This window comes from Dryobates pubescens, chromosome 16 (assembly GCF_014839835.1).
Source record: "Dryobates pubescens isolate bDryPub1 chromosome 16, bDryPub1.pri, whole genome shotgun sequence".
In the NCBI taxonomy this organism is placed as follows: Eukaryota; Metazoa; Chordata; class Aves; order Piciformes; family Picidae; genus Dryobates; species Dryobates pubescens.
In genome coordinates, this window is record NC_071627.1 from 6,703,378 (window position 1) to 6,731,156 (window position 27,779).

The 27,779-nt window shown below is 49.5% G+C and overlaps 1 protein-coding gene across 1 annotated transcript in view; it reads right to left on the bottom strand.

Moving 5' to 3' along the window:
• CTNNA1 (catenin alpha 1) overlaps window positions 1–24,581 on the bottom strand; it is a 162,088-nt gene extending 137,507 nt beyond the window's left edge. Inside the window, exons 1-2 of the mRNA XM_054168576.1 lie at window positions 24,441–24,581; window positions 1,171–1,277 (exon numbers count right to left, since the gene is read on the bottom strand). Coding sequence (XP_054024551.1) covers window positions 1,171–1,275 — 105 coding nt within the window. The 5' untranslated portion in view covers window positions 1,276–1,277; window positions 24,441–24,581. The remainder of the gene's footprint in view (window positions 1–1,170; window positions 1,278–24,440) is intronic.
• Between the last annotated feature and the right edge of the window lie 3,198 nt (window positions 24,582–27,779).

Here is a 27,779-nt window from a genome sequence, read left to right on the forward strand (position 1 = left end):
CCAGGACATCCAAAACAAAAAAAACCCAACCAACAAAACAGTCAAATAAACAAAAAAAAATTGTACAAAACCACAACCCCTCCCCAAAACACCCCAGAACCCAAAAATAAAAACCAAATGATAACAAAACCCCAAAACAACCAAACAAAAATAACCAAACCCCCTAAATAAACCCTAAACCAACATCAATAAAACCAAACCAAACAACCCCCAAAACAACAAAAACCCACACACACCCCCCCAAAAAAGGGAGGGAACTCCTCCAAGACACTCCCTACTCCCCAGAAAACCCAACACCCCCAAACAACAACAAGACTAACCAATATACAAACACACCCTACCACACATATGAGACCCTCCTTCTATAAGCACTAAAGCCTTCATTGCAGGGACTTCCATCCCTCCCAGACACCAGTTTCTATGTGATACCACACAGCTTTTGTAAGACTCCACAGATCAGCAGCAGAGCACCCAAAACACAGGCAAGAAACAGCTCAGCAGCCATGGAAGGTGAGTTACCAGCATGCATTTCTGCACTGCTAACTGAAATCTGCTGCTTCATCAGCTGCACCTTTTCAGTCTTGTGCCCAATCACAGAATATATTTGGTTGGAAGAGACCTTCAAGATCATCCAATCCAAACTGATCCAGAACTCAAGGGGCAGCACTAAGCCATAACTCTGTTATAATAGAAGTGAAGGAGTTATTGACACAACTTCTCCATCTTTAGTTTTGTAGTGTTTTTACTCCTGGAATTTAAACTTTGGAAGTTAATTAATTAATTAATCCATCAGGACAGTAAATCATAAAATCACAGAACTGTCAGGGTTGGAAGGGACCTCAAGGATCAGCCAGTGCCAACCCCCCTGCCATGGGCAGGGACACCTCACACTACAGCAGGTTGGTCACAGCCACATCCAGCCTGGCTGCAAAAACCTCCAGGGATGAGGCTCTCACCACCCTCATGGGGAACAACTTTCTTCCTAACATCCAATCTGAATCTACCTATTTCTAGTTTTGCTCCATTCCCCCTAGTCCTATCATTACCTGACACCCTAAAAAAGTCCCTCTCCACCTTTTTTGTAGGCCCCTTTCAGGCCAGAACAATGTCTCCTCAGAGCCTTCTCATCCTTATGAAGGTTTCATTTGCCACCCCCTTTTTTCTTCCTACCTGTGTAACAAGAGGCTCCAGCAGTCTTTCGACCGCCAACGTCCTTATCTCCAAGCTTTTGGGGTCCCATTTGAAGTTCACGTTGCCTGCAGTAACAGCAGTCATTTCTAGAAGAAGAAAAAGAACTGTTAAGAACACAGATGCTGCTTTATTTCTTTACTATAAAACAGTGGAGAGATGCACAATGTGGTCACTTGCTGTAAATGGAGGTTACGCCGTCTCAGGGTTGGGTGGAACTGGAGAGAACTTTAACAGCTGCTTGCTACAGACATTCTTGCTAGAAAATAAAACCAAATCAAAACAAAACAATCACACCAGGATCACAGAATGATTTGGGTTGGAAGGGACCTCCAAAGGTTATCTCATCCAACTGCCTTGCAGTCAGCAGGGACATCCTCCACTAGATCAGATTGCTCAGAGCCTTGTCAAGCCTGACCTTGAATAGCTCCAGGGATGGAACCTCAACCACCTCCCCGGGCAACCTGTTGCAGTGTTTCACCACCCTCATCCTGCAGAACTTGTTCCTCACATCCAATCTAAATCTGCTCTGCTCTCGTTTCAAACCATTGTCCCTCATCCTGTCCCTGCAGGCCTTTGCAAACAGCCCCTCTGCAGCCTTCTTGTAGCCCCTTGAGGTACTGGAAGGCTGCTATTAGGTCTCCCTGGAGCCTTCTCCAGGCTGAACAACCTCAGCTCCCTCAGCCTATCCTCGTAGCAGAGGTGCTCCAGCCCTGATCATGTTCATAGCCCTCCTCTGAGCCCAATCCACGAGGTCCATGACCCTGCTGGTTGAGGGCTCCAGAGCTGGGCACAGTACTCCAGGTGTGGTCTTACCAGAGTGAAGTGGGAGAATCACCTCTCTCTATCTACTGGCCATGTTTCTGCCTAAAAGCCATACCATCTTGTCAGAGCAATGGCATGACAGGTGGTGGTTGGTCTGTTTATCAGTTGTTTGGGTTGGAAGGAACCTTAAAGATCATCCTGTTACAACCTCCCTGCTTCGGATGGGGACACCTCCCACCAGCCCAGGTTGCTCAACGCCTCATCCAACCTGGCCTTGAACACCTCCAGGCAGGAGGCATCCATAACCTTGCTGAGCAACCTGTTCCAGTGTCTCCCCCACCCTAACTGGAAAGAATTTCTTCCTAACCTCCAGTCTAAAGCATCCACAACCTCGCTAAGCAACCTGTTCCAATGTCTCCCCCACCCTAACTGGAAAGAATTTCTTCCTAACCTTCAGTCTAAAGCATCCACAACCTTGCTAAGCAACCTGTTCCAATGTCTCCCCCACCCTAACTGGAAAGAATTTCTTCCTAACCTTCAGTCTAAAGCATCCACAACCTCGCTAAGCAACCTGTTCCAATGTCTCCCCCACCCTAACTGGAAAGAATTTCTTCCTAACCTCCAGTCTAAATCTGCTCTCCTCCATCTTCAGCCCATTCCTTCTTGTCCTATCACTACAATCCCTTGCCAAAAGTCCCTTTCTTGCAGGCCTGCTTCAGGTACTGGAATGGCCAGCCTGTGCTCCCACACCAGCTCTGAGGGCAGCAGAAGGCAACACCTCAACTGCAACAGCACCAGGTCCTAACCCACACCATTCAACCTGCCCCTTCACCCAATTTACCCTTTGGAGTATAAAGGCAAAGTAGTGAATCAAAGCCTTATAAAGCCAGAAGATCCAGTTGCTTCATATTCAACAGCTTCCATATCTACTACACCTCTTTTTTAACATTTACATAGGAGGAAAAGGCAGATTTGCATGAAGAGATCTGTTAAGAGCTGTCACTGAGTCATTCCTTCCTGTTACAGTTTGATATCAACATCCCAATGGAACAGCAAATATGACTATGGGAAAACTTTACTCCAACTACTGAAGACAGCTCTGCTTCTGAGAGCAGCAGCCTAAGACAGAGAAGTATTAAAAATAAACTACACCAGATCACTAGAGGAACACTGTGATGCTGTACAGCACAGCAAAGGAATATCCAGACCCACAATGTCAGTAAGAAATTGATTTTAAGTGGTTATGGGGGGGGGGGGGGGGGATTATTCCCCTCCACACCTGTGAGACCCCCACTCTGAATGCTGTATCCAGTTCTGTTGTTCCCAGCACAAGGAGGACACAGAGCTGTTGCAATGAGTCCAGAGGAGGCCAAAGATGATCCAAGGGCTGCAGCACCTCTGCTATGAGGATAGCCTGAGGGAGCTGGGCTTGTTCAGCCTGGAGAAGACTCTGGGGGGACCTTAGAGCTGTCTTCCAACACCTGAAGGGATCCTACAGGAAGGCTGCAGAGGGATTTTTCATGAGGGTGTCTAGAGCCAGGACAAGGAGGAATGGTTTTGAGCTGGAGGGGAGTAGGTTTAGGCTAGATCTTAGGAAGAAATTCTTCAGTACAAGGGTGGTGAGATGCTGGAACACCTCTGCAGAGGTGTTCAAGTCCAGGTTGGATGAGGCCTTGAGCAAGCAAGTCTATTTGAGTGGTATCCCTGCCCATGGCAAAGGGGTTGGAACTAGATCTCTAAGGTCCCTTCCAACCTAAGCCATTCTATGATAAAACCAGTTCACACCACTTTAGGCTTAACAGATTCCAGCTCCCCTCCTGCCCCGGGTTGCCCTGAAGAGTCAGGATGAGACTAAAGCCACATTTGTAACTTTTAGGTTTTAAAAAGTCATGAGGAGAAACATTTCCAAAGTCCTTTTACCCCTTTTCCCAACACCTACTGCTGAAGCCAATTTAGAAGCTTCTTAGGCACTATTTTTAATCTCTCTGGACAGGGCATTGTCTCTGCATGGTGTCTCAACAGCCAGATTGCTCTGACAGCACCAGATGTCCCCAAGCTGCCAGCATGACTTCCCATTATTTTGAAGGAGCAGGAGGCAAGGCACCAATTCTGGTGGCTAATGATGGTTTTGACACATACCAACCACCAGCCCCTTCGTACCAACACTGCACAGACAGCCTGGGCAGGGCACCTTCCTCCCCACTGGCACTCGAGCAGCTCAGACTGAGAGGGCAAAAAGAAGTTAAGGCTTGGCACCACCTGCACCTTCCTGCCAAGCTGATCCCAAGGCAACACACAGGCTGTCTGACACCACAGACACCACATGAGGGACCAAGCTCTCACTACCCTACCAGAAATCACATCTTTGCCCTGAAAAGCCTGCAGGCTGTTACCCACTGAAGCACAACCTTGCAAAGTGCAAAGCAGGAATAGTCACCTAACCTGTACTCAAGTTTGCCACTTACACCCACACTGGAAAGCTGAAAGCCTAACACACAAGAGAATTATCAGCTGAGACTGATCCATGCTAGCAAACATGTAACATACCTGATGGTTTTAAATCCAAAAGCTTGAAGGTCCTGAAGGATCCTACAAGGATCCTTTCTACAAGGGTTTGTAGTGACAGGATGAGGGGCAATGGTTTTGAGCTGGAAGAGGGGAGAGTGAGACTGGAAATTGGGAAGAAATTCTTTGTAGTGAGGGTGGGGAGACGCTGGAACAGGTTGCCCAGGGAGCCTGTGGATGCCCCCTCCCTGGAGGGGTTCAAGGCCAAGTTGGATAAGCCCTTGATCAACCTGGGCTAGTGGGAGATGCCTCTGGCCATGACAGGGGGGGTTGGAACTGGATGATCTTTAAGGGCCCACTCTATGATTCCATGTCAGGCTGCAGCACCAGACTCTTCAGGGAGCTAGCTGCAGGAGGCAGGAAGGAGGACCACCTCCTCCTCCTCCCCTTACCTCTGACATGTATATAAGTCCTGTGAACTCACTAAACATCCTTCTCTCATCACCCCTTTTTACTTTTGCTGCTCCAGCTTTGCGCTGGCTTCTGACAAAGCCCAGACTCCAGCAAGCTGCGTGAAGTCCTCAGCGAGGAATGTCACCGGTTGCTTCCCTCCCCATTAGCTCATTGGGAATGCTTCCTACGTAAGCAGGCAAGAAAAATACCCTGAAAGGCTTCATGGTTTCTGAGAAACACACCCAGGGCTCTGGAAAGCCCATTAGGTTTCTAGGTAAAAGCTGTTGCCAGCTATTTACTGCTGCTCTGCCTCTGGCAGCGCCACGGCACGGGGTGAGAAGATGCATTAATTGTAGGCTTAGAATAATGAGGGCAATTCATCTGCAGCCACCTTGGCGTGCTAGCTCACCACTCAGCCCAAAGTAATGGACTAGAAAACCACTCAGCATGAACTTCAGCTGAGTTTACCCAGGAAGAGGAGGTCGATATCCACTGCACTGGCTGGCAGCAACGACTTGGGTAGCGTTTGTGCCTTGTAGCAAAGATGTGATTCGGTTAAATCCTTGGGGAGAAGAGATGAGCAGGTGAAAGCACAGAAGTGTGCATGGTGGGGAGGGTGTGGGGGATAAAAGGACAACCTTCCCATCCTGGAGAAGGCTCTAGGGTCACCTAATAGTAGCCTTTCAGTACCTGAAGAGGGACTGTTTGCAAAAGCCTGCAGTGACAGGATGGGGGCAATGGTTTGGAATGAGAGAAGAGAAGGTTTAGACCGGATGCAAGGAACAAGTTCTGCACCATGAGAGTGGTGGAACACTGCAACAGGTTGCCCAGGGAGGTAGTTGAGGCCTCATCCCTGGAGCTATTCGAGGTCAGGCTTGACAAGGCTCTGAGCAACCTGATCTGGTAGAGGATGTCCCTGCTGGCTGCAGGGGAGTTGGATTAGATAACCTTTACACAAAGCATTCCATGAGTCTAACTGCGAGAGCTACCTTAAAGCACCCATCATGAGAACACTCCAGTTCTCTGGAATCTGCCTTGTCCCTATGACTGCTCAAGCTCTCACCTCACTGGTAACAGAGTAAAGCAAGCCAGAGGATGCTGTAGTAGAGCACTTCATCGTTGGCCCTTGGAGAGCACACAACAGTTCCACGACACTTGCAATAACTGCAGCAGCTCATGAACAAACAGAGCATCCTCTGGAAGTTGGACCCAAGTGCAGGACAGCATAGCACTGGTCTCAGAGAGCAGGGGTGACCAAACTGACAGAATCCTTACAGTTGGAAAAGACCTTTAACATCATGGAGTCTGACCACCAACTCACTTGATAGGCTGGTGCTAAACCACATCCCTCAGCACCACATCTGCTTTTAAACACTTCCAGTGATGGGGATTCAACCACCTCCCTGGGCAGTCTGTTCCCTTTCAGTTGAGAAGTTTCTTCTAATATCAAACCTAAATATCCCTGGTGCCACTTGAGGCCATTTCCTCTTATCTTCCCACTTGTTCCTTGGGAGAAGAGACCAACCCCTATTTGGCTCCAACCTCCTTTCAGGGAGTTGTACAGCCAGAAGGTCTTAGCCTCCTTTTCTCCAGGCTGAACACTGCCAGTTTCTCAGCTGCTCCTCACCAGCCCTGTTCTCCAGACCCTTCACCAGCTTCATTGCCCTTCTCTGGACTCACTCCAGCACCTCAATGTCCTTCTGAAGTGAAGGCCCCAAAAATTATCCCAGTGCTCAAGGTGTGGTCTCAGCAGTGCCCAGCACAGAGGAACAATCACTTTCCTGGTCATCCTGGCCATGCTATCCTTGATCCAGACCAGGATGCTGGTGGTCTTCCTGGTGCCCTGGGCACACTCTGGCTCACCTTTAGCTGGCTATTGACTAACACCCCCAAGTCTCTCTCTTCTGGGTAACCTTCCAGCCACTCTTCCCCAAGCCTGGAGCATTTATGGAGTTGTTGTAACCAAAAGAGGTTCTCCACACCACAGAGCATGGTAATGCACAGGGCAGGCACTCAAAGCAGGAATCTCAGGGCCCAGGCAGCACAGAGCATGCAGTGGAAGGGAGCAAGTGACACTGAATCTGAAGTGCTGGAATATATAGAAAGCCACCAGCACACAAGGAGTTGTGGTTGCCCAGCCTATGGTTTCATAAGCAGCAGAAAAGCTGCTGAAAACCCAACATTCATCCTCCCACACCCCTTTAGGAACTCATTCTCATCTTCACATCACACCCCCTCGCTACTGGCACAGCCTTCCCCATGGCTGAGTGATTAACCAGATGGGGAAGAGCTGATCTGAGTAGAGGGGAGGAATCCATTTCTGTGGGGTGGGCTGAGATGCCCATCTGGTTCACTGTGCCACCACAGATACCACTGCGAGCAGAACTGCCAGCAGCAAGAGGAGCTGGCACCACTGGCAGAGCCCTTCAAGTACAAACATGGGGCAAAGTCAGATGTCACACTGAGTCCAACCTGGTGCCACTGTGAACAGAGCATCAAGCACAGCTGCTGCAGGGAGCAGGATGTGTCCCAAAGCATGGAATGCTCAGGCACGTGAAGCTCCAACCATGTTAACAGCCTAGCATAGTAACTGCAAACCCTTTGGTGGTGCTCACTACTACAACTATATCTTGCTGGGGTTTAGTGTGCTTGCAAGGACATGAGGGAAAGAACAGGAGTTTAAAGAAGTCACTTCCAGATCGCTCTGGTGCCTCCAGAACCTCCACAATTCCCAGCCAACAAGTGGCTCTGCTTGATACAAAGAATCGAGACCTCAGCAATAGCTAAAGCTTAAGAAGTCTCTGCTAGGCTTTAAGCAAACACTGCCACAGTCCTACTGCTCCTTTTCTGCCACACACCTGCTGGGACAAGCACCCACCTATGTGGTGAGACACTTTGTGGAGCCAAGAGGGCCTCAGAGTAAGCCAAGAGCTGTCAAAAGTACCTTGCCAGGTTATCATCCTGAAGAAGAAGGTGTGCCTGCAGCAGCAGTGCCATGAGCTCTGCCCCAAACCCAGGCCCTGCTCAGCAGTCCCAAATTGCTGAGGGCTACAGACACTCACCACATGCTGGCCCGTGTGGATGCACTGGGGGTGATGAACGCAGTGCTCTTTCCAAAGGCCCCAACTAAAGGTCACAGGGCTTTCACAAACTGGTAATTCAAGGTTTTAAGATGACCTTCAGATGCCTACTTTCAGAATACTGGCATGCAAATCATTCCTAGACTTTGGGAAGCACAGGAATGCAACTCTGCAGCTTCTTCCCAGCAGTATCCCGAAGGCACCAGAGACGTTTCCCAGAAGCCCATGAAGGGCATTGTTTCAGCAGCGAGCTCCAACAGCATCATGGAAAGATCCAGTGCTCATGGTCCTGTTTTTCCAGGCTGCACTCCCACACACCCCCAAAGGCAGTGCTGCCTCTCCCTCAGGCACTGCTGAGCTAGTTTGTTCCACCTGCCCTGTACCAAGAGCAGTACCTCCCAAGCTCCAGACCACAGCAACTCCCTTTGGTTGCACAGTGGAAGATCCAACTGCCCATTTCTGCTGCTGCAACCTCAGCCCCACCACCTTGTGCTACCTGAGGAGTCTTCCACATGCCATCTTCTATCAGTCTTCAATTTCTAGCTATCCTGACAGGCTGCTTTCCACAAGCTTTCAGCTACACTTGCTGTACTCTTCTAGAATAGAATAGAATAGACCAGGTTGGAAGAGACCTTCAAGATCATCGTGTCCAAACTATGAACCAATCCAACCCACCTAAACAACTAACCCATGGCACCAAGCACCCCATCAAGTCTCCTCCTGAACATCTCCAATGATGGTGACTCCACCACCTCCCCAGGCAGCCCATTCCAATGGGCAATCACTCTCTATATAGAACTTCTTCCTAACATCCAGCCTAAAGTTCCCCTTCTCAGGGAAGATGATACTCAAACTGGCCTCACCAGCACAGTGTGGGGCTGACCTGGGCCAGGCTCACAGGCTGGATTTAAGCATTATGCTACCCCAAAACTGATAAAAGAGCATAGTACAGAACATTTTATACCTAAGAGAACATTCTCCACCTTAACACCCTTTGTGCTGCCTGCCTGGTTGTTCCCCTTTTAGGGCAGATGATTGTGCCCAGGCACAGGAGAAGAGGAAATGTTGTGCCAGGGGAAGTTTAGGCTGATTAGAAGCGGTCAGGCATTGGAACAGGCTTCACTGGGAGGTGTTCAAGAAGCATGTCATGCTTCAGGATAGAGTTTAGTGGTGTGACATAGCAGTCAGATTATAGTTGGACTTGATCTTAAAAGGTCTTTTTCTAACACTAATGATTCTATGATACTATTTTGCAGCTTGTTTCTTTCTCTCCTAGTTCTTTAGGGAGTCACAGGCATTTCAAATGACAATCCTGGCCTCTGCCACTCTTACTGGGACCTTATAGATCTTATTCCATCACCCAAGTCATGAGGCTGGTTCACAGTGGGATTCACAACAAAGACTCAGCTTCAACTTCCAGCCAGAAAATGAACCAACTTCCTAGTTCCCAAGGGAATCCTTTGGGGTTTGCTACCGAGCTAAGCTACCTAACCCACATGAGAGCCAGACAGAATCCTTTACCTCTGACAACAGATAAAGACTTGTGAGGAGTATCTAACACACACTCCTAACACTAAACTTCTGAACAGTGCTGGTTTCCAAAAGGTTTAGACCCACTTCACCTCAAAGCCCAGCTCACACGCAGGCAGTTCATGACGACTCACTGACAGTTCAGAACTGTTTTCCACAGAACTAAGAGTACCCAGAAAAAAAAGTTTCATTCTTTCCTCTTTCCTTTCAGTTTCCAAATAAATTTATCTGCTCCATTCCACAAACAAAGCCACACTCCTCTCAGCTAGCCAAGGATGTTTGGGATACGTGATGCTTTTCAAGGAGGACTGAGGCAGGTTAGATTTAAGCTGGGTTTATTTAATACAAAGTTACCCTCTTCTAACACAGCACTCAATCTTAAATTTCATCTTCTGCTCAGCTGTCAAGTCTTCTCCTCTACCATAGGTGCCATGAAAGTGCCACCTTCTTAGGAACCCCTGGAACTCCAACCTGAAGCATGAATACAAACTCAGACATTGCATCGCCTATATTCTGTGCTTGTTTCACACCTGGAGCACTGCTTGCAGCTTTGGTGCCCACTGTGCAAAAAAAACCAAAGGTGTGGACAGGCTGGAAAGTATCCAGGGAAGGGCCACGAGAATGATCAGAGCCATGGAAGCCCTGCCAGGAGAGGGAAGACAGAGAGCTGGGTTTGTTCAGCCTTGAGAAGTGAAGGCTTAGGGGAGACCTTATTGCCGTGGACCAGTACATGAAGGGTGGCTACCAAGAGGATGGAGACTCCCATTTAATAGAGTCCCATGGAAAAGACAAGGGGTGATGGGGACAAGTTACTGCTGGAGAGATTCCCACTGGACTCCAGAATAAAATGTTTCTCCATGAGGACAGTCAGGCAGTGGAATCATGTCCCAAGAGAAAAAGTGGATTCCCCTACCCTGGACAGTTTTAAGACTCAGCTTGACAGAGTCCTGGGCCAACTCATTTCAACTCCACTCTCACCTAGAAAGGTTGGATCAGATGATCCTTGGAGCCCCTTACAACCTGGCATTCTGTGTGATTCTCCACACACTTCTGCCACATCAGTCTATTCAGCTGTGCTGTGATTTTCCCCCCAGACTGCAGTAACCAGCCAAGCCAAAAGAAGAAATTCCGGTTCAGATCAGCCTATTTCTCACCATTCCAGCTCTCAGATCTGTTTTGGGATGCTTTTCCCCTCTGTTCCCTCTGCTCTTGTGGAGAAGGCCTGTAGAGAAGCACCTGAAAGCACTCATCAGAAAGCCTTCCACAGCCACTACCAAACAAACTCTTCTCTACTTCTCCCTTTGTTTAGCAAATCTTCAGGCCTAGCTGCTGACTTGAGATGCAGCCTTTGTAGCTGTCCCTACAGTGAGGTTTGTAACTCTGTTTTCTCCTCCACACAGGAGGTGTCACCTCCTGCCTGCTACCTTCTTACTGAAGCCAGCAGAGTGCCACAGAGCCTGTCACCTTGTCCCATCTGGAAGCACAACCTACCCTGCATGATGCACTCTCACATGGAAGCAAGCACAGGGCATGGCATCAGATGAAGCAGCACCACACATGCCAAAGCAGCACATGATATCTCCTGCAGCTTACCAACTGCTGCAAGACCATGGATCCAAGCCACAAAGATGATTCAGAGGTACACCTCTGCTATGAGGATAGGCTAAGGGAAGTGGGGTTGTTCAGCCTCAGCCTGGAGAAGATTCCAGGGGGACCTTAGAGCTGCCGTCCAATACCTGAAGGGAACATACAGGAAGGCTGCAGAGGGACTTTTTACAACAGTGTCCATCAACAGGACAAGGGGAAACGAATTAAATTGAAAGAGAATATGTTTAGACTGGATCTTAGGAAGAAAGCCTTCATTATGAGGGTGGCAAGACTCCAGAATGGATTGTCCAGAGAGGTTGTGGATGGCTCCTCCCTGGAGATGTTCAAGTCTAGGTTGGATGAGGCCTTGAGTAACCTGAGTGTCCCTGGATTAGATGATCTCTAAGTTCTCTTCCATCCTAGGCCATTCTATGATCTCCATTCCAGAGGCAGGGATGCGCTCCCACAACAGGATTTCAGCCCTTCACTTTGCTCTGGCTCTTGTCAAGAGGACAGGAGGCACGCTCCGCGCAAACAGCTTCCCGGTGGCGTTCCTGGAACCACAGCACTGATTTCACAACCACAAATAAGCCACTCTTTGGAGCCACCAGTGCCAACAGGGGCCTCTTGCTTTCAGTTACATAAGCATTCGGCTCTGAGTGGTTTCCTTTTGCCAGGGCTGCTTTGCCTCAAAGGAGCTAGAAAGGAAGCGCATGGCAAGCCAAATGACAGCGAGCACAGGCACTTAGTGGTTTATTTATGTCCCACTAAGGCTCCAGTTCATAGATAGCATCCTGAAAGAATGCAAGGACCACACTGCTGCTCATAGCCAGCAGCTCAGTGTCCAGATGAATACCCTGGTATCTCCCAACAAGCATCCAGTTTAGTGCTGCATGGTTTGCAGGGACCAGAACTCAAGCTACGTAAAGAAAACCGAGAGGGTACCAAAACACCACTTCAGAGAGGATTTTGGTTAGGCTGCACCTTGAGTACTGTGTCCAGCTCTGGGCCCCTCAGTTTAAGAAGGGCATTGAGACACTTGAACATGTCCAGAGAAGGGCAACAAGGCTGGGGACAGGCCTTGAGCACAGCCCTGTGAGGAGAGGCTGAGGGAGCTGGGGTTGTTTAGCCTGGAGAAGAGGCGGCTCAGGCGTGATCTCATTGCCCTCTACAACTACCTGAAAGGTGGTTGTAGCCAGGTGGGGGTTGGTCTCTTCTCCCAGGCAACCAGCCCCTGAACAAGGGGACACAGTCTCAAGCTGCACCAGGGGAAGTTTAGGCTGGAGGTGAGGAGAAAGTTCTTCACTGAGAGAGTCATTCACCATTGGGATGTGCTGCCCAGGGAGGTGGTGGAGTCGCCGTCCCTGGAGGTGTTCAGGAGGGGACTGGACGTGGCACTTGGTGCCATGGTCCAGTCATGAGGTCTGTGGAGACAGGTTGGACTCAGTGATCCCCGAGGTCTCTTCCAACCTTTGTGATACTATGATCTCCCCCAGAAAGGCCACACAGCAAGGCAACACACTTGCATTTAAGCAGGAAGCAGCAACTTTCAACTTAAGTTATCCCCACAGCAATGGTTAATTTCAAACATTAGAATCCCAGCCCTGTCTGTCACATCTCCCACACTGAAGTGTGTAGGGATAGAACTTCAAAACAAGGGGACTCAGTCTGGAGAGAGGACAGCAGAGCTCAGGTGAGATATATAGCTACATTTCAATACCTGAAGGGGACCCACAGGAAAGCTGGGGAGGGCCTGTTTAGAAGGGCTTGGAGTGACAAGACAAGGGGCAATGGAGATTTAGGTTGTACATCAGGAAGATGTTCTTCACACTAAGAGCGGTAAAATACTGGAACAGGTTGCCCAGAGATGTGGTTGAAGCCCTGTCCCTGGAAACAGTCAAGACAAGACTCAAAGACTCAGTGCAGCCCTGAGCACCCTGATCTAGTTGGAGGTGTCCCTGCTGACTGCAGGGAGGTTGGACAAGATGCCCTTTGAGGGTCCCTTCCAACCCAATACAACCTGTGAATATATGTCTGCTGGACCTCTTTGATTCCACCTACTGAGAACTCTTCCAACCTCACAGGGTTTCTTCCCACCCTAGAGGCAGAAAATTGTGTAAAGCTTCCCTAAAATCATCGGGAAAGAATGGAAGAGCAGCTTACAGCCACTCTCAGAACCACAGGATGCATTTCAGACCCTAGGGATACAGTCACTGAAGATGATACAGCCTCTGAAGATGTAATAACTAGGCACAGCTCTTCAAACTCCAAACACCACCAGCACAGATTCCAATTACCAACCTGCAGTCAGCAATGACTGCAAGAAGGGGCAAAACTTAATTTGTTAAGAGGTTGCCACGAGCATTCCTCAAATAAGGAGAAAACCACCAAGTTTGTTATGAATTAGCCTACTTTATCTGCTGGCACAAGAATTTGCCAGTGCTGCAAAAGCAGTTCTTGCTTAGCCTGCAAAAACCCCACTGATGGCTGGCAATAAAAGGAAACCTAGGTATTTGAGTGCTGAGGATCAGAATGAAATCTGCACTGAAAAGTGCTATTTAAGCTAGAAAGTCAGAAATGATCAGAATCTGACCCCACTCCAACTGCATTTTCATTGCTAAATTGATATGTTGTTATGCAACACCCTCCCCTGCCTTCAGCTGGCCGCATCTCCCAAATCCAGCCCTTCAGGAACCACTTGAAAGCAGGCAGAAGTGCACAAATCCTGGAGCTGTTTGAGCTGCTGTGTGGGTTATTTAAAAAAAGAAATAAAATAAAAGAGAGACTCCTATAATTAAAGGTTTGATCAGACAATTTGCTTCAGCAGAAGTGGACAGCGTTGCATTAACACAGCTCACATACCAGCCTCTCATACAACATGCCCAGCCCAAGCAACAAAAATCCACAGTGCTACAAGAGGGGGGAGAGTCTGCCACAGCTTTTTTCCATTTCTAAAAGCTACCAAAAGGGCAGCACCCACTGAAGCTGGAGAAAACATGAGGGTAAAGATTCTTGTCAAGGGTCAAGGCAGAGCCAGCTACTAGACAAGTGCCAGACGCTCTCTGTGAAGCCCTCTGCCTTCCCAAAGGCAAGGAGGGAGAGACACTGATGGGGCAGGAAACTGAAACTAATGAAAATCAGCACAATAAAATGCAACAGATACAAACAGACACAAACCAATACTGAGCCCAACACCCTGATAGCCACTGGTCATCATCACCACTGTGGCTGGATTCAGCAGCAGATGGGGAACCAGATTCAGGAGCTGGATTCAGAAACTCAAGGACCAAGACCAAAAGCACAATAGAAAGAGTCCTCCTGGGACGAGGGCCAATGAAGCAGAGTGGAGGAGAAGCAAAGCACCTGACCATGGTGATCCCTCAGCTTTATCCTCAAGATGATGTCCACGGGACAGAATCCCTTGTTGGTCAGTTTAGGGTCACCTGAACTGTCCCCTCTGCTCCACAGATGCAGCCTTTCACTCTGCTCCCACATATAGTACACACGACTTATCAGAGACCTTGGTCTGCAGCCCAGCCCTTGGCAGGAACTCTTCCCATCAGCATTGTCACTGCTAGAAGCAGCCCCCTGGCTCTGCAAACCTGCCCTGAGCTGCAGGAATTGCCTCAGTGAGCGGAGAAGTCAAACCTCTGAACAGAATGGGTTCTGTTCCAACTCAAAGCAGGACAACTCTTCAAAGTAACACACTGTTGAAACTTTGGAGAAGTCATTTAGAATTCCTTTTTCAGTCACTCCCTTTGATTCAGGAACACTGTCAGTCTTACCTCAGCATTAGAAACCAATCATTTTTTTAAAAAAAAAGAAATAAAACCCACAAGCAATGAGGGGAAGAATCTCACTCAATGCCCACGGCAACCTCCAGCAACATCTCTTAGCTACAAACAATGGTTGGTTTCACAGGAAGAACTGCACCATCACTGCACACCCACACACAACTCTCAACTTGCAGCTCCACCAACACAAGCTGGGAACGAAAGGAAAAAAGAACATTATCACAAAACACAAATGGCAGGGAGAAAAGTGAGCATGAAGGTAATGCAGAAGTGTTGTCACGATGAGTTTAGCAGGTTTGGAAGTGACTGCAGCTCTCAGGAAGAACATGTAAGGTAGGATGGATGCTCTAGCTCACACCTTGGGGAAAGGACCTGGTGGCCAACAGGATGATCATGAGCTAGCTATGTGGCTTGGTGGCCAAGAAGGCCAATGGAATCCTGGAGTTCATGCAGAAGAGTGTGGCCACCAGGCCAAGGCCCTTGTGAGGCCACATCTGGAGTACTGTGTCCAGTTCTGGGCTCCCCACTTCAAGAAGGACAGGGACTTGCTGGAGAGGGTACAGAAGAGGGCTGCAAAGATGCTGAGGGACTGGAACATCCCTCTTGTGAGGAAAGGAGGAGAGAAAGGGAGGGGTTTAGTCTGGAAAACAGAAGACTGAGGGGGAATCTCATCAATGCTGATCAATACTTAAAGAGTGGGTGTCAGGATGGGATCAGGCTTTGTTCAGTGGTGCCCAGTGACAGGGCAAGGGGTAACAGGCACAAACTGGAACATAAGCAGCTCCATCTAAACATAGAGAGGAACTTCTTTAAGGGTGATGCAGCCCTGGAGCAGGCTGCCCAGAGAGGTGGTGGCATCCAAACCTGCCTGGATGTGTTCCTGAGTGACTTTTCTAGGTGAACCTGCCTTGGCAGGGGGGTTAGACTATCTCCAGAGGTCCCTTCCAACCCCAACCAATCTGCAATTTCCTCTTCCCACAAACTGCAAACAAGGCTGCAGACACTGAGAACACAGAGGGCAGAGACTGACAGGAACTCAGCAGCTCCTCCAGGACAGCAAACAAGTACTAATAAAAACACACTGGTGTAGCTCATTTTTAGATACTTAAGAGTTACCTGCAAAGCCACAACCACCTTCTATCAAGTACTAACTCGCTAAGGGTGCACAGAGGGGCATGAAATCCACAGCTGCCTGGGCAGGAATCCGCTCCAGTCACTGCCTTGGCATGTGGATCATAGAATCACAGAATGTTAGGGATTAGAAGGGATCTCCAGATGTCAGATCCAACCCCCCTACCAAAGCAGGATCACCTAGGGCAGGTCACACAGGAACACATCCAAGCAGGTCTGGAATCTCCCCAGAGAAGGAGACTCCACAACCTCCCTGGGCAGCCTGCTCCAGGGCTCCAGCACCCTCACACCAAAGAAGTTTCTCCTTAGAGTTGAAGTGGAACTTCCTGTGCTCCAGCTTACACCCACTGGACGACCAATTAAAGCAACTTCTGGTTAAACACCACCACTGTCATGGGCCACCCACATTTCATAAAAGCAACAGGAAGGTGTCATTGCTTGGCTCACCTTGGAGGAAAACACAGGGATTTTCAGCTAGCAACACAGCCACTTCTTGAGCAGAACCCAACTTGGATCTGATTCATTTTCTCTTTCCACCCCTTCTCCTCACCCCCAGAAACAGGAAACAAGACAAAGCTACCACACACACACACACAAGAAGCAAACAGATGAGCTAAGAAATCCCCTTCAGTTGGCTCTGCACCAGCACCTCGCCTCTGGTTCTGCTGCTTTTTCCCTGGGCCCACCACAATATTCTGTTCAACATCAAATTGTCTTCACCTATTCCTGCAAACTAAGTAAAACAGCTTAAAACACCTGATGCTGAAGTACTGATGCACACAGACCAGAAATGGATCTTTCCTTGAGGTTATGAACTTTTAACCACACACAACTCCTTTGCATTATTCTGTTTAGCTACAAATAAGCCTTCTGGATGGTTGGGTTGGAGTGTTTGCTACTATTCATTGCACCTTTGGTCATTTTTATCCCTAATCTCATCTGGAGAGGGGGAGAAAGCAAACCACTCACAATATGATATGACACTCTTCACTATACCAGTGGAGAGTGCTGGGGATGCCAGAGAGCCAGAAGTACCAGAGGATGTTTAGATTGGATACTGGGTTTGGACTAGATGATCTCTAGATCTCCTTCCAACCCCTAACATTCTGTGGTTAGGAGAAATTTCTGCAGTGAAAGAGTGGTCAGGCATTGGAACAGGCTGCCCAGGAAGGTGGAGAAGTCACCATCCCTGGAAGTGTCCAAAAAATGTGCAGACATGGCACTTGGGGACATGGTCTAATGGCCATGTGGTGGTACTGGAAGATCTTTGAGGTCTCTTCCAAAGCAAGCAGTTCTGTAATTCTATACAAAGAGTATTGTGACTGGGGACTGCAGCAGCAGTGGAACAAATCAGGACCATGTCTCCTTCCCTAAGAGCCTTCCCCACATCTCTGCTTTCATCCTGTTTAACACCAGTCAGGAAATGTGCTCCCAGCTGTGGGGCAGCAGTTTGTAACCAAACAGCTCCCAAGCAGTGGAAGTGGCAGTGACTACAAAGCCATACTCTGACCAGAAAAGTAAACCACTCCAGAGCTTTTTCACACAGCCAAACCAGAACCTTGCTTTCTATTCTGGAAAAAAAAAAATACACTGTCTTTTTCATCTCACTTGTACCTGCTCTGAAGCTTTCCAACTCTCAAGCAGGTTTCTAAATGCAAAATAAATGAAGTCCTTGAACTGTTGGACACAGCAGAGGGACAGGTGGTGTGCACCTGCAGACAAGCCCACCAGCATTCAAAGCACAGCCATGAGAGCCTCTGGACAAATCTGCAGATCAGAAGTCAGCCTGGGCCCCAACTCCTGGCTCAGGAAGCTCCCACACTGCAGGAGCCTGGCACAGCACCTCAGGCAAGCAGTGCTTCTCCACTGCCCTGCACTCATGGCTTTATTGCTTGCTCTTTAAGGAGCAAGCAATACACATTGATTGTCACCACTCAAATAAAAAGGTAGGGGCAGGATACAGGAAAGGAAAGCCAAACAATTGTAGGGGTCAATAAAAAGAAAGGAGGCAAGGGTCAAAGATTATGATCAGGGAACCAGAAAGGGACACCAGACAACCCAAGAGCATGCATCACTCCTCTAAGGCATCAAAGGAGCCAGAGGACAGTGCTCAACAGTGTGACAAGCAGTGAAAATGGAAATAACCCCCCAAGTTCCTGCCTTTTTGCCCCCTCATAGTGTTAACAGCCAGCTTGGCCAAGGGCAAGCAAAGGACTGGAATTTAGGGCCTCAGATGAGAGCCAGACTAATAAGCTGATGGCAGCAGAACAGCCGAAACCTCCTGATGAGAGTCATGAAGCGCAACAAGGGCAAGCATAGAGTCCTACACCTGGGGAGTAATAACTCCCTGCACCAGCAGAGGTGAGGGGTTGAGCTGCTGGAAAGCAGCTCTGCAGAGAACTTGGGAGTGCTGGGGGACAAGAAGTTCACTATGAGCCAGCAACGTGCCCTCTCGGCCAGAAAGGTGAATGGGGTCAGTGTATTAAGAAGAGTGTGGCCAGCAGATCCAGGGAGGTTCTCCTCCCACTCTGCCTTACTGAGGCCACACCTGCAATACTAGGTCCAGTTCTGGGCTCCCCAGTTCAAGAGACAGGGAACTGCTGGAGAGAGTCCAAGGGAGGCTACAAAGATGCTGAGGAGCCTGGAGCATCTCTGTGAGGAGGAAAGGCTGAGAACACTGGGGCTGTTGAGCCTGGAGAAGAGCAGCCCCAGAGGGGATCTGTGCAATGCTCAGCAAGAGATAAAGGGTGGGGGGCAAGAGGCTGGGGTTAGACTCTTATCAGTGGTGCCCAATAACAAGACAAGGGACAAAGAGCACAAACTGGAACCCAGGATGTTCCATCTGAAAAGGGAAAACTTGCTTAGTGTGAGGGTGCTGGAGGCCTGGAGCAGGCTGCCCAGAGTGGTTGTGGAATCTCCTCCTCTGGAGAGATCCAAATCACCCTGACTACTGTGATCCTGGGCAGGCTGCTGTGGGTGACTCTTTCACCAGGGGGGTTGGACTGGATCATCTCCAGAGGTCCCTTCCAATCCCTACCATCCTGTAATTCTGGGACAGGACACTAGGCTCTTGGCTTCACTAATCAGGTCACAAAGTCCCCCGTGCACCTGTTCAACTTTTCATCCTCTAAATGAATAGATAACTTCATTTTTAAGATGCCAAGACTCTGAAACACCTGGACATCAGGCATGGGTTGAGATTAACTTGACAGTAAATTGTACATGAGTTTTATATGAGACTTGTCACCTGCATACATGTCCAGAGCCCATCCTGAATTATCCAAGGTTGCAGAACAACTCTTCAACACAACTCACTAGGCCTTTAAGTCAAGAAGAAAACAATTAGGTTTGCAAGGATATACTAGAGGCACACACTCAAAAAGAAAGCAAGTGAAGTCCAGGCAGCTTGTACATCTTGATTAGTAGTGCTCACACACAGCAATGCCTGCTTGCACCTTCTTGCTTCTCAGCCTACCACCAGCTCTGTCCTCTGCTACACTGCCTCTGAATTTGTTACTCTAGTCAATTAAGGAAACCATTTACCCATCTAGAGGCTCCACTTTACAAAGATGAATACTGACCTGCTCAGTGTTACACAGGTTAAACACCGTTTTATAGGCACACAGCTCAGCCTTGTTTACATGAAAAATTAACCTGACCCTTTTGGCTACATAAAGCTATATTGCTACTGCAACCCCTGTGCAGACCATTTGTTTAAGTGGATCCTCTGGGCTGGGTTTCTACCACCCAGAAAGAGACAGGGAAAGCCTTAGATCTGTGGAGATGTTGCCACTAAAAGTAACCAGAATAAAACAAAACAAAAGCTCTGTGAACCCTGGGGGAGTGGGAAAAGCAGGGGAGGGGAGAAAAAAAAACCCACATGCCATGAAGTTCCTGACAGCATTAATTCTTACCAGCTTATTAACTGAAAAGAATCACAGCTATAATATCCTTCATCTACAGCTACCTGAAGGGTGGTTGTAGTCAGGAGGGGGTTGGTCTCTTCTCCCAGGCAACCAGCACCAGAACCAGAACAAGGGGACACAGTCTCAAGCTGCACCAGGGGAACTTTAGGTTTGAGGTGAGGAGAAAGTTCTTCACAGAGACAGTTGTTAGCCGTTGGAATGGGCTGCCCAGGGAGGTGGTGCAGTCACCATCCCTGGAGGTGTTCAAGAGGAGACTGCATGTGGCACTTGGTGCCATGGTTTAGTAGTCATGAGGCCTTGGGTGACAGGTTGGACTTGATGATCCTTGAGGTCTCTTCCAACCTTGGTGATTCTATGATTCTTCATATCTCATTTCCATCCACAGCTGCCTCAACTTAAAGCCTTCCAAAAGGGATTCTCAGGCACCTACATGAGTAATCAAGTGGTTGTCTTGTAAGTTAGAGAAACTACAAGAGAAGAAATTGGGGGAGAATTTCCCTTTGCAACCTCTTCTGGGTCAGATCTGCCCATTTAATAATTTCCATCACTTCATAAAGCACAGGGAAAAGGTTACTCCTTTCCCATCCCACCAGAGCTGTTTATAAACTCAGAGGACAAAGTCTCAAGCTGCACCAGGGGAGGTTTAGGCTGCATGTTAGGAAGAAGGTCTTCATAGAGTGATTGGCCATTGGAATGTGCTGCCCAGGGAGGTGGTAGAGTCACCATCACTGGAGGTGTTTAGGAAGAGACTGGATGGGGAGCTTGGTGCCATGGTTTAGTTGATTAGGTTATGTTGGATGATTGGTTGGACTCTATCTCAAAGGTCTCTTCCACCCTGGTTAATTCTATTCCCATGTCAAAGGACTAGCAGATGTTTGCAGTAGTCCATCTGGGATTAACCAACAAAAACACTTAATCAGGTTCAGAGAAAAGGTAGCTGGCTCTTTAAATACGACAGCCAAGGAGGAACTATGAATCATATTGATGTATCAGCTTTGCCAACAGAAGAGTCTACACCAACCCATTGCACACCAGAAACGGGCGTTAACACCCCTTCTCACCCCCACTGCAAGATAACCAGTCTCTGTCATCCAAGGAGAAAGCTCCCACTGGCAGCTGCACGGGCTGCATTCCTCTGCAACTCCTTCACCTCAACAAATCCTCCTGCACCCACCTCTGTTTGTGGCACAGCAGGTCCCTCTCAACCCCTCGCCTTCCCAGCGTGGCTCCTCCAGCAAGCCTGCTGCTGTACAATTTTGTGGTAGGCTCTATTTTAAGTCTCATACGCTGGATTAAAATAGTGCAGAGTTAAAAGTAGTAATTATCAAACATCTGCACTTTCTCTATAGCTGCAGCTCTGCTGTTTAACCAGCACACAAGCTGCAGACTCGCTGAATAGAGCTGCTGCAGATCAGCTGTAGAACTGAATCGGGGTGAACTCCCAGAGCAGGGAGGCATTCAGCTCCTCAAGATGATACACAGTGGAGTTTCACAGCACAAGAATTTCAAGGAGTCACAGAATGGTTTGGGTTGGAAGGGACCTTAAAAGAGCATCCAGTTCCAACCCCCCTGCCATGGGCAGGGACACCTCCCACTAGCCCAGGTTGCTCAAGGCCTCATCCAAACTGTCCTTGAACACCTTCAGGGAGGGGGCATCCATGACCTAACTGGGCAAACAGTTCCAGTGCCTCACTACCCTCACTGGAAAGAATTACTTCCTAATCTCCCCTCTTCCAGCTCAAATCCATTGCCCCTCATCCTGTTGCTCCAAGACCTTGTCAAAAGTCCCTCCCCAGCTCTCCTGTAGCCCCTTCAGTACTGGAAGGCTGCTCTAAGGTCTCCCTGGAGTTTTCTCCAGGCTGAATAGCCCCAACTATCTCATCCTGTCCCTGCAGGGGAGGTTCTCCATCCCTTTGATCATCTTTGTGGCCTCCTTTGACCCACTCTAACAGTTCCATGTCCTCCTTATGCTGGGGGCCCCAGAACTGGATGCAGTGCTGCAGGTGATTTGAGTGACTTCCAACGAGGGCACAACAGCAGAAAACAACAGGCATTTATCACAGTGCTGGATGACTGTCTCAACATGGCACTGGCCTAACAAAATCATCCTCAGTCCTCTTTTCTTCATCCTGTTTCCTTTGGTGTCCAGCAAAGCCAAGAGACGCCAGTAAACCAGGACACAGCAAATCCTTTCACAGAAACACAGGCCACCTGTCTAACTATCCACCTACGAGCAGACTTATTATGCTGCTAAATATTTAACTAATTCTCTGCATAAGAAAGGCAATTCAGAAATCAAATAGTGGATATTCATTTCAAGGAAGCCTTAAGCCCCACTTAAAGCACATTTCCAGCTCGAGCATTTCCACTAATGTGAATTCCTTCCTAAGGATCACTTTCTCCATCTTACAGCTGCAGAAGGCAGACATTCATGCTGCTGCCGCTGCAAAAGAAAACCACCACAAATTACTTTTTCTATTACATCTTTCAGTTCACTTTATCAAACCAATGGAAGCCCTACAAAGAAGCTGCACATTAATGTCTGCCATTACCCCTTGTCAGCACAGAAAACGCTGATGCCTCACAAAGCTCGGGAATTCATCGTGGGTAAATATTTACATTGGGATTTTAAAACCATGGGTTTGGAGGGGGATTTCTAATCCCTGCCCGCTGTGCTCCCCCCCTGCCACCTTGGGTAAACTTTTAATCTCTGATGCAGAGGCCTATTATTAGAGCTGGCTGATAAAATCCGAAGGCTAGAGGCATGTTGTTTAGTACAGAAAAGGTTAGGTGTTTTAAAACCCTCTGCCCTAACAAACCTTTGTCATTCTTCTCCTGAGGAAAGCCAAACAAAAAACCCGAAACAAAACAAAAACCCCCACCAAACCAACAACCTCCATTTCCTTGATGCTTTAAAAACAGTGTCTTTGTAAATGAACAGTGACTCAACACAAAGTTATGCCCTTTTTAAACAAAGTTTCGATTCAGCAGGGAGAAACCAGTCCCATGAAACACTCACACCTGGCCTTAGCACCCCAAGACAGACCAAAGGGCACTTAACAGGCTTACTATAAACTGGGCTTCACCTCCATTTAAACGCAAACCTGCTTACAAACCAACCTGGAGGGGAAAAAACAACGAAACAACCCCACAGCCAGCAGCCGGGCTGGAAAGCACTGCAAGCCCGAGGATGGGAGTTAGCAAAAGGGTGTAACTGCCAGAGCCTCTCCCACCTCCCCCCTTCCCCACTCACAGCGCAGGGAAAAAAAGCAGGAAACTCCAGCACCACGAGTGCCTCCGACAACCCCCAGCGCAAAAACAAAAGGCAAAGTAAAACAACAACGCCAGGAGAAAAAGAACAAAAGGGGGGGGGGGGGGGAAGAGCTCCCACACTAGTTCAATACAGCTAACCCAGATAACCCAGACAGTGCCTTAGGTCACAGCTCCGAACGCTGGAATGAGGACAGGGTCACGGAGGCTCGGACACCACATTGGGTGGGAGCGATCGATCGAACCCTCTCGCCAGAACACAATCAGTCGCCTCCTGGGCGGGGCAGGGCCAAGGGCAGATAGAGAATGAGACTGGATCACACCCAGTGCAGTAGTTCCTCACTGAACTTTCCTGCCAACTTTCCAGCCTGGAGGATCCCACGTGTTGAAGCAGCAAGAGCGATGGGTGGGTGAATCAAAGCCGGCCGACACCCACTGCACGCTGACCCCCCAGCTACAGGCAGCGGGGACAAGGGTCGTGGCCAAACGGGCGGCTGGGAGTTGATACCTGCCCTCCCTTTTGGCCGTAAAAAGTAGGAGGCAGCTTCTCGTCAGCGAAGGCGCAGCGCTCGCCCTGCTGCACGCTACCACACTAGAGGTGGGTGTCAGAAAACGTGCCAGAGCCAAGCGAGGGCGAGGAGGCGGCGCGGTGCTCCCAGCCAGCAGAGGCTGGGGGCTAAGCGCTCAGCCACAAACACCAACTCGGGCGGGAGGCAGCCTGCTCACCTGAGCTGCACCGCCCCCAGCAACTCGGGGGTCGAGAGGAGAAGGAGGAGCGCACCGGGGCAGGGCTGCCTCCGCCTTACCCGGGCCCTCGGCCGGAGAGCGGCGCCGGGGCGGCCCCGCCGGGCTGTGCCCGGCTGCGCGGGGAGGAGCCTCTCCGCACAGCCCCACCGCCACCGAAACTTCTCCGGGAGCCGGGCTGGCCTGGCGCCTTTCCTCCAGAACATAAGGCGCACCAAGCCCAAACGCAGCCGGGTGCCCCCTTACTCCGCACCGGCCCGGCCCAGCGCGGCCTCCGAGCCGGCCGAGGCCCACGCCCCGGAGGCGGCAGCGGCGCGGCCCGCTCCTCTCCGCGGCGCTGCGCTCCGCCGCCTCCCCGCGCAGAGAGCCGGCGGGGCCCAGCCCGCCGCCCCGCCACAAACTTTCCAAGCGCGGGAGCCCGAGCGCAGCGCCCCGCGCCCCAGCGCCCCAGCGCCCCGCAACTTTACCGGCAAGCTGCAGGATCGCCTCTCCGCCGGCCGCCCGCTTTGCCCCGGCCGCTTTGTCTCTGCCTCCCGACACCGCTGCCGTCCCGCGGAGGAAATCGGCTCTTCCGGGCGCCTCCCCCGCCCCGCCGGCCCCGGCCCGGCCCGGCCGCTCTTCCCGGCACCGCCCGCCGCGCCGCCCCCGCGCCCTTCCCGGCACCGCCCGCCGCCAGGTGAGGGCCAGAAGCCTCCTGGCGAGGGGCCACGGCCCCCGCAGCAGAAACGCAAGGCTCCCCAGAACCAGCCTGTCCTGGGCTGATCCCCAGCAGGGTGGGCAGCAGGGGCAGGGAGGGGATTCTGACCCTCTGCTGTGCTCTGCTGAGACCTCCCCTGCAGTGCTGGGGCAGCTCTGGAGTCCTCAGCACAGGCAGGGACCTGTTGGAGCAGGGCCAGAGGAGGCCACAGCAATGCTGGCAGGGCTGGAAACCCTCTGCTGTGAGGCCAGGCTGAGAGAGTTCAGCTCGGGCAGCCTTCAGAGGAGAAGGCTGCAGGAGACCTTCTGGTGGCCTTTCAGTGCTTCACGGGTATGAGCAGAAAGCTGGGGACACTCTTGAGCAGGACCTGGTGTGGCAGGACAAGGGGTGATGGTTTGAACTGAAAGAGATTTAGATTGGAGAGAAGGGAGAAATGTTTGACCCTGAGGGTGGTGAGACCCTGGCCCAGGTTGCCCAGAGAGCTGGGAGATGCTCCATCCCTGGAACCATTCCAGGTTAGGCTGCTTGGGGCTCTGAGCAACCTGCTCCAGTTGCAGATGTCCCTGCTGACTGCAGAGGGGTTGGACTAGATGAGTTTTGAAGGTCCCTTCCCACCCATTGTTGAATACTGGCATTAGAAAGAGGTGGAAGGAAAAAAATACAGCTTATTACCTCTTGGGTTTTGTGAATTGGAGTTTTGATTTGGAAACCTAAAGTACATTAACCTTCTTGAGAACTTTTAGGAAAAGTCTTGTTTTCATGCCAGTGTCTCTAAGAACAAGAATACAGGGGAGAAGAAATCCCAGGAGTACAAGCAGGGCCAGCAGAGCCTCTCTCAGACAAGAGGGAGGTTTTGAGGACCCAGCCTCACCCCAGAGGGATAGGCTTGCAGAGCGGGAGAGCTGTCTTTAGGAGGTAATTTGTTTCAAAGGCTTCTTTGAAAAGCCTCAGTGAGCTTCTCATGTGAGAGTGACCGTTTTTATCCTACAACAAATTACTCTGGGATTTTTCATGGTGTGTTTTCAGAAGGTTTTTAATACAACTGTCTCTTACAGAACTTACACTTGTACTGGATTGTAAGAACAGCTGCATAAATTTAATACGTTTCATGAATCATTTGCCAGCACTTCTGAGGCATCTGAATCTACTCGCTCCATCCTTTGATACGAAGCAAAACAGAGAGAGTTTGGGCAGCCTCCCAGGGAGGTTCACTCCAGGTAGGTGATGTAGCCAAGGCAGACAGGCAGCCCATGCAGTTCCCAAGGTGTCTGGCCCCCATGTCAATGTTACAGCAAAGGCACACAAGGTTCATAGAATCATAAAATGACTTAGTTCAAAAGGGACATCAAAGATCATCTACTCCAAATCCCCTGCCGTGGGCAGAGATGCCTCTCAGCTAGACTTGGTTGCCCAAGGCCTTGTCCAGCCTGGGCAACCTGTTCCAGAGTCTCACTACCCTTGCACTGAAGTACTTCTTCCAAAAACCCAGTCTAAACCTACTCTCCTTCAGTTTAAAACCATTCCCCTTTGTCCTGTCACTAAACACCTTTCTGAAAAGGCCCTCTGCAGCCTTCCCGAAGGTTCCCTTCAGGTACAGGAAGGCAGCTCCAAGGTCTCCCCAGAATCTTACCAGGCTGAACAACCCCAGCTCCCTCAGCCGATCCTCACAGCAGAGGTGCTCCAACCCTTGGATCATCTTTGTGGCCCTCCTCTGGACTCACTAGAACAGTCCCATGTCCTTCTTATGATGGGGACACCAGACCACGGCTCTACTCCCGGTTCAACAGCTTTAGCAGGGCCCCGTTTCCGATTTGTGCAGGAAGAGAGGCAGTGTCCTGCGGCGACTGAGATTGCATTTTCCCTTCCTGCAGGTTTAATCCAAGACAGGGATCCCAGACAAGGAAATAAACGGAGCACTGTTGTTTTACAATCCAGCAAGCAAATGGGAATCGAGAGCCAAGTCCTGGCAGTGAGGGAAGCTAATTGAAAGTGAAATCTGTAATTAGGATACTGCCTGAGATACCTGTTATTGAAATAATACAGGGGCTGCAGTGCCTTAACAAACAGCCTCTCCTCTGGAAACACAGAGAAAACTGTTATATTTTTTTTAAGCTCTTTATTTTTCTGCTTGTACCAAACCATTAATATTTTTTTTTGTGTGTGTGTGTGTGTGTCAGTTGCACCAGGGATTCAAACTACTCATTTCTGATCTGCAGCACACTCTCAGTAAAATTGAGTTTACACTTCAATAGCTTGCTTGCTTTCATTACTCCTTTTAATATCGTGCCTTGGTCTCCCGTGGTGGCTTCCACATTCGGCAGTTCTGCACGTCTCACAGCCTTTCAGGACAAAATGTCAGATCTGGGGGAAAAAAAAAATAAAATAAAATAAAATAATAAAAAAAAAATATATAAAATTTTAAAAGCCCTTTTCAAACTCCAGATTCAAAGGTAGAAGACTTGGAGTTGTGGAGAGCCACACGTTCTGCACCGCGCCGCTGAAAAGCAAAGCAAAAAGTAGATCAGCTGGCAGCCCTGTCGGCTCGTGGAGAGAGTTAAAAGACTCAGCAAACAAAAAAATATTATATATATAGAGAGAGATAGAGCCAGCTAGGTGGAGATTGGACTTTGTCTCTTAATTAACAACTCTCTCTGGAACACGGTGGCAGGCTCTGTCAGGGAGCCTAAGATGCAGGGTGCTGTTTCGACAGGCACCCAGGAACAATAGCTAACATTTCCCATCCAGTAAATGTCATTAAGACAGCATCAGGCTGTGCTGGCAGCCTGAAAGCTAATCCATTTTCTACAATGAGTTGGAAGTTTTCTGCTTGACCCTGAATCTTCCTTTTAACTGTGCTTGCAGGTTTAGCAATCCCATTTTCCTGTTGTGTTGTGCTGTGGTTTGGTTTGTTTTTTTAACATTTCTTTTGTCCCTTTTCTCTTGGTGAAAACCAAACATTAAGCCCAGGAAGAGGACAGGCAAGGAGAGGCCACAGGAAGGTTGTCAAGTGCACAATGTAAACCAAGGCTTCCAGTCTCTCCTCTGTCAGGCTGATTCAAGGTGCAGCACGTCAGAGAATGTGGTTGGTGATTGTGTGCTCCTGGCAGAG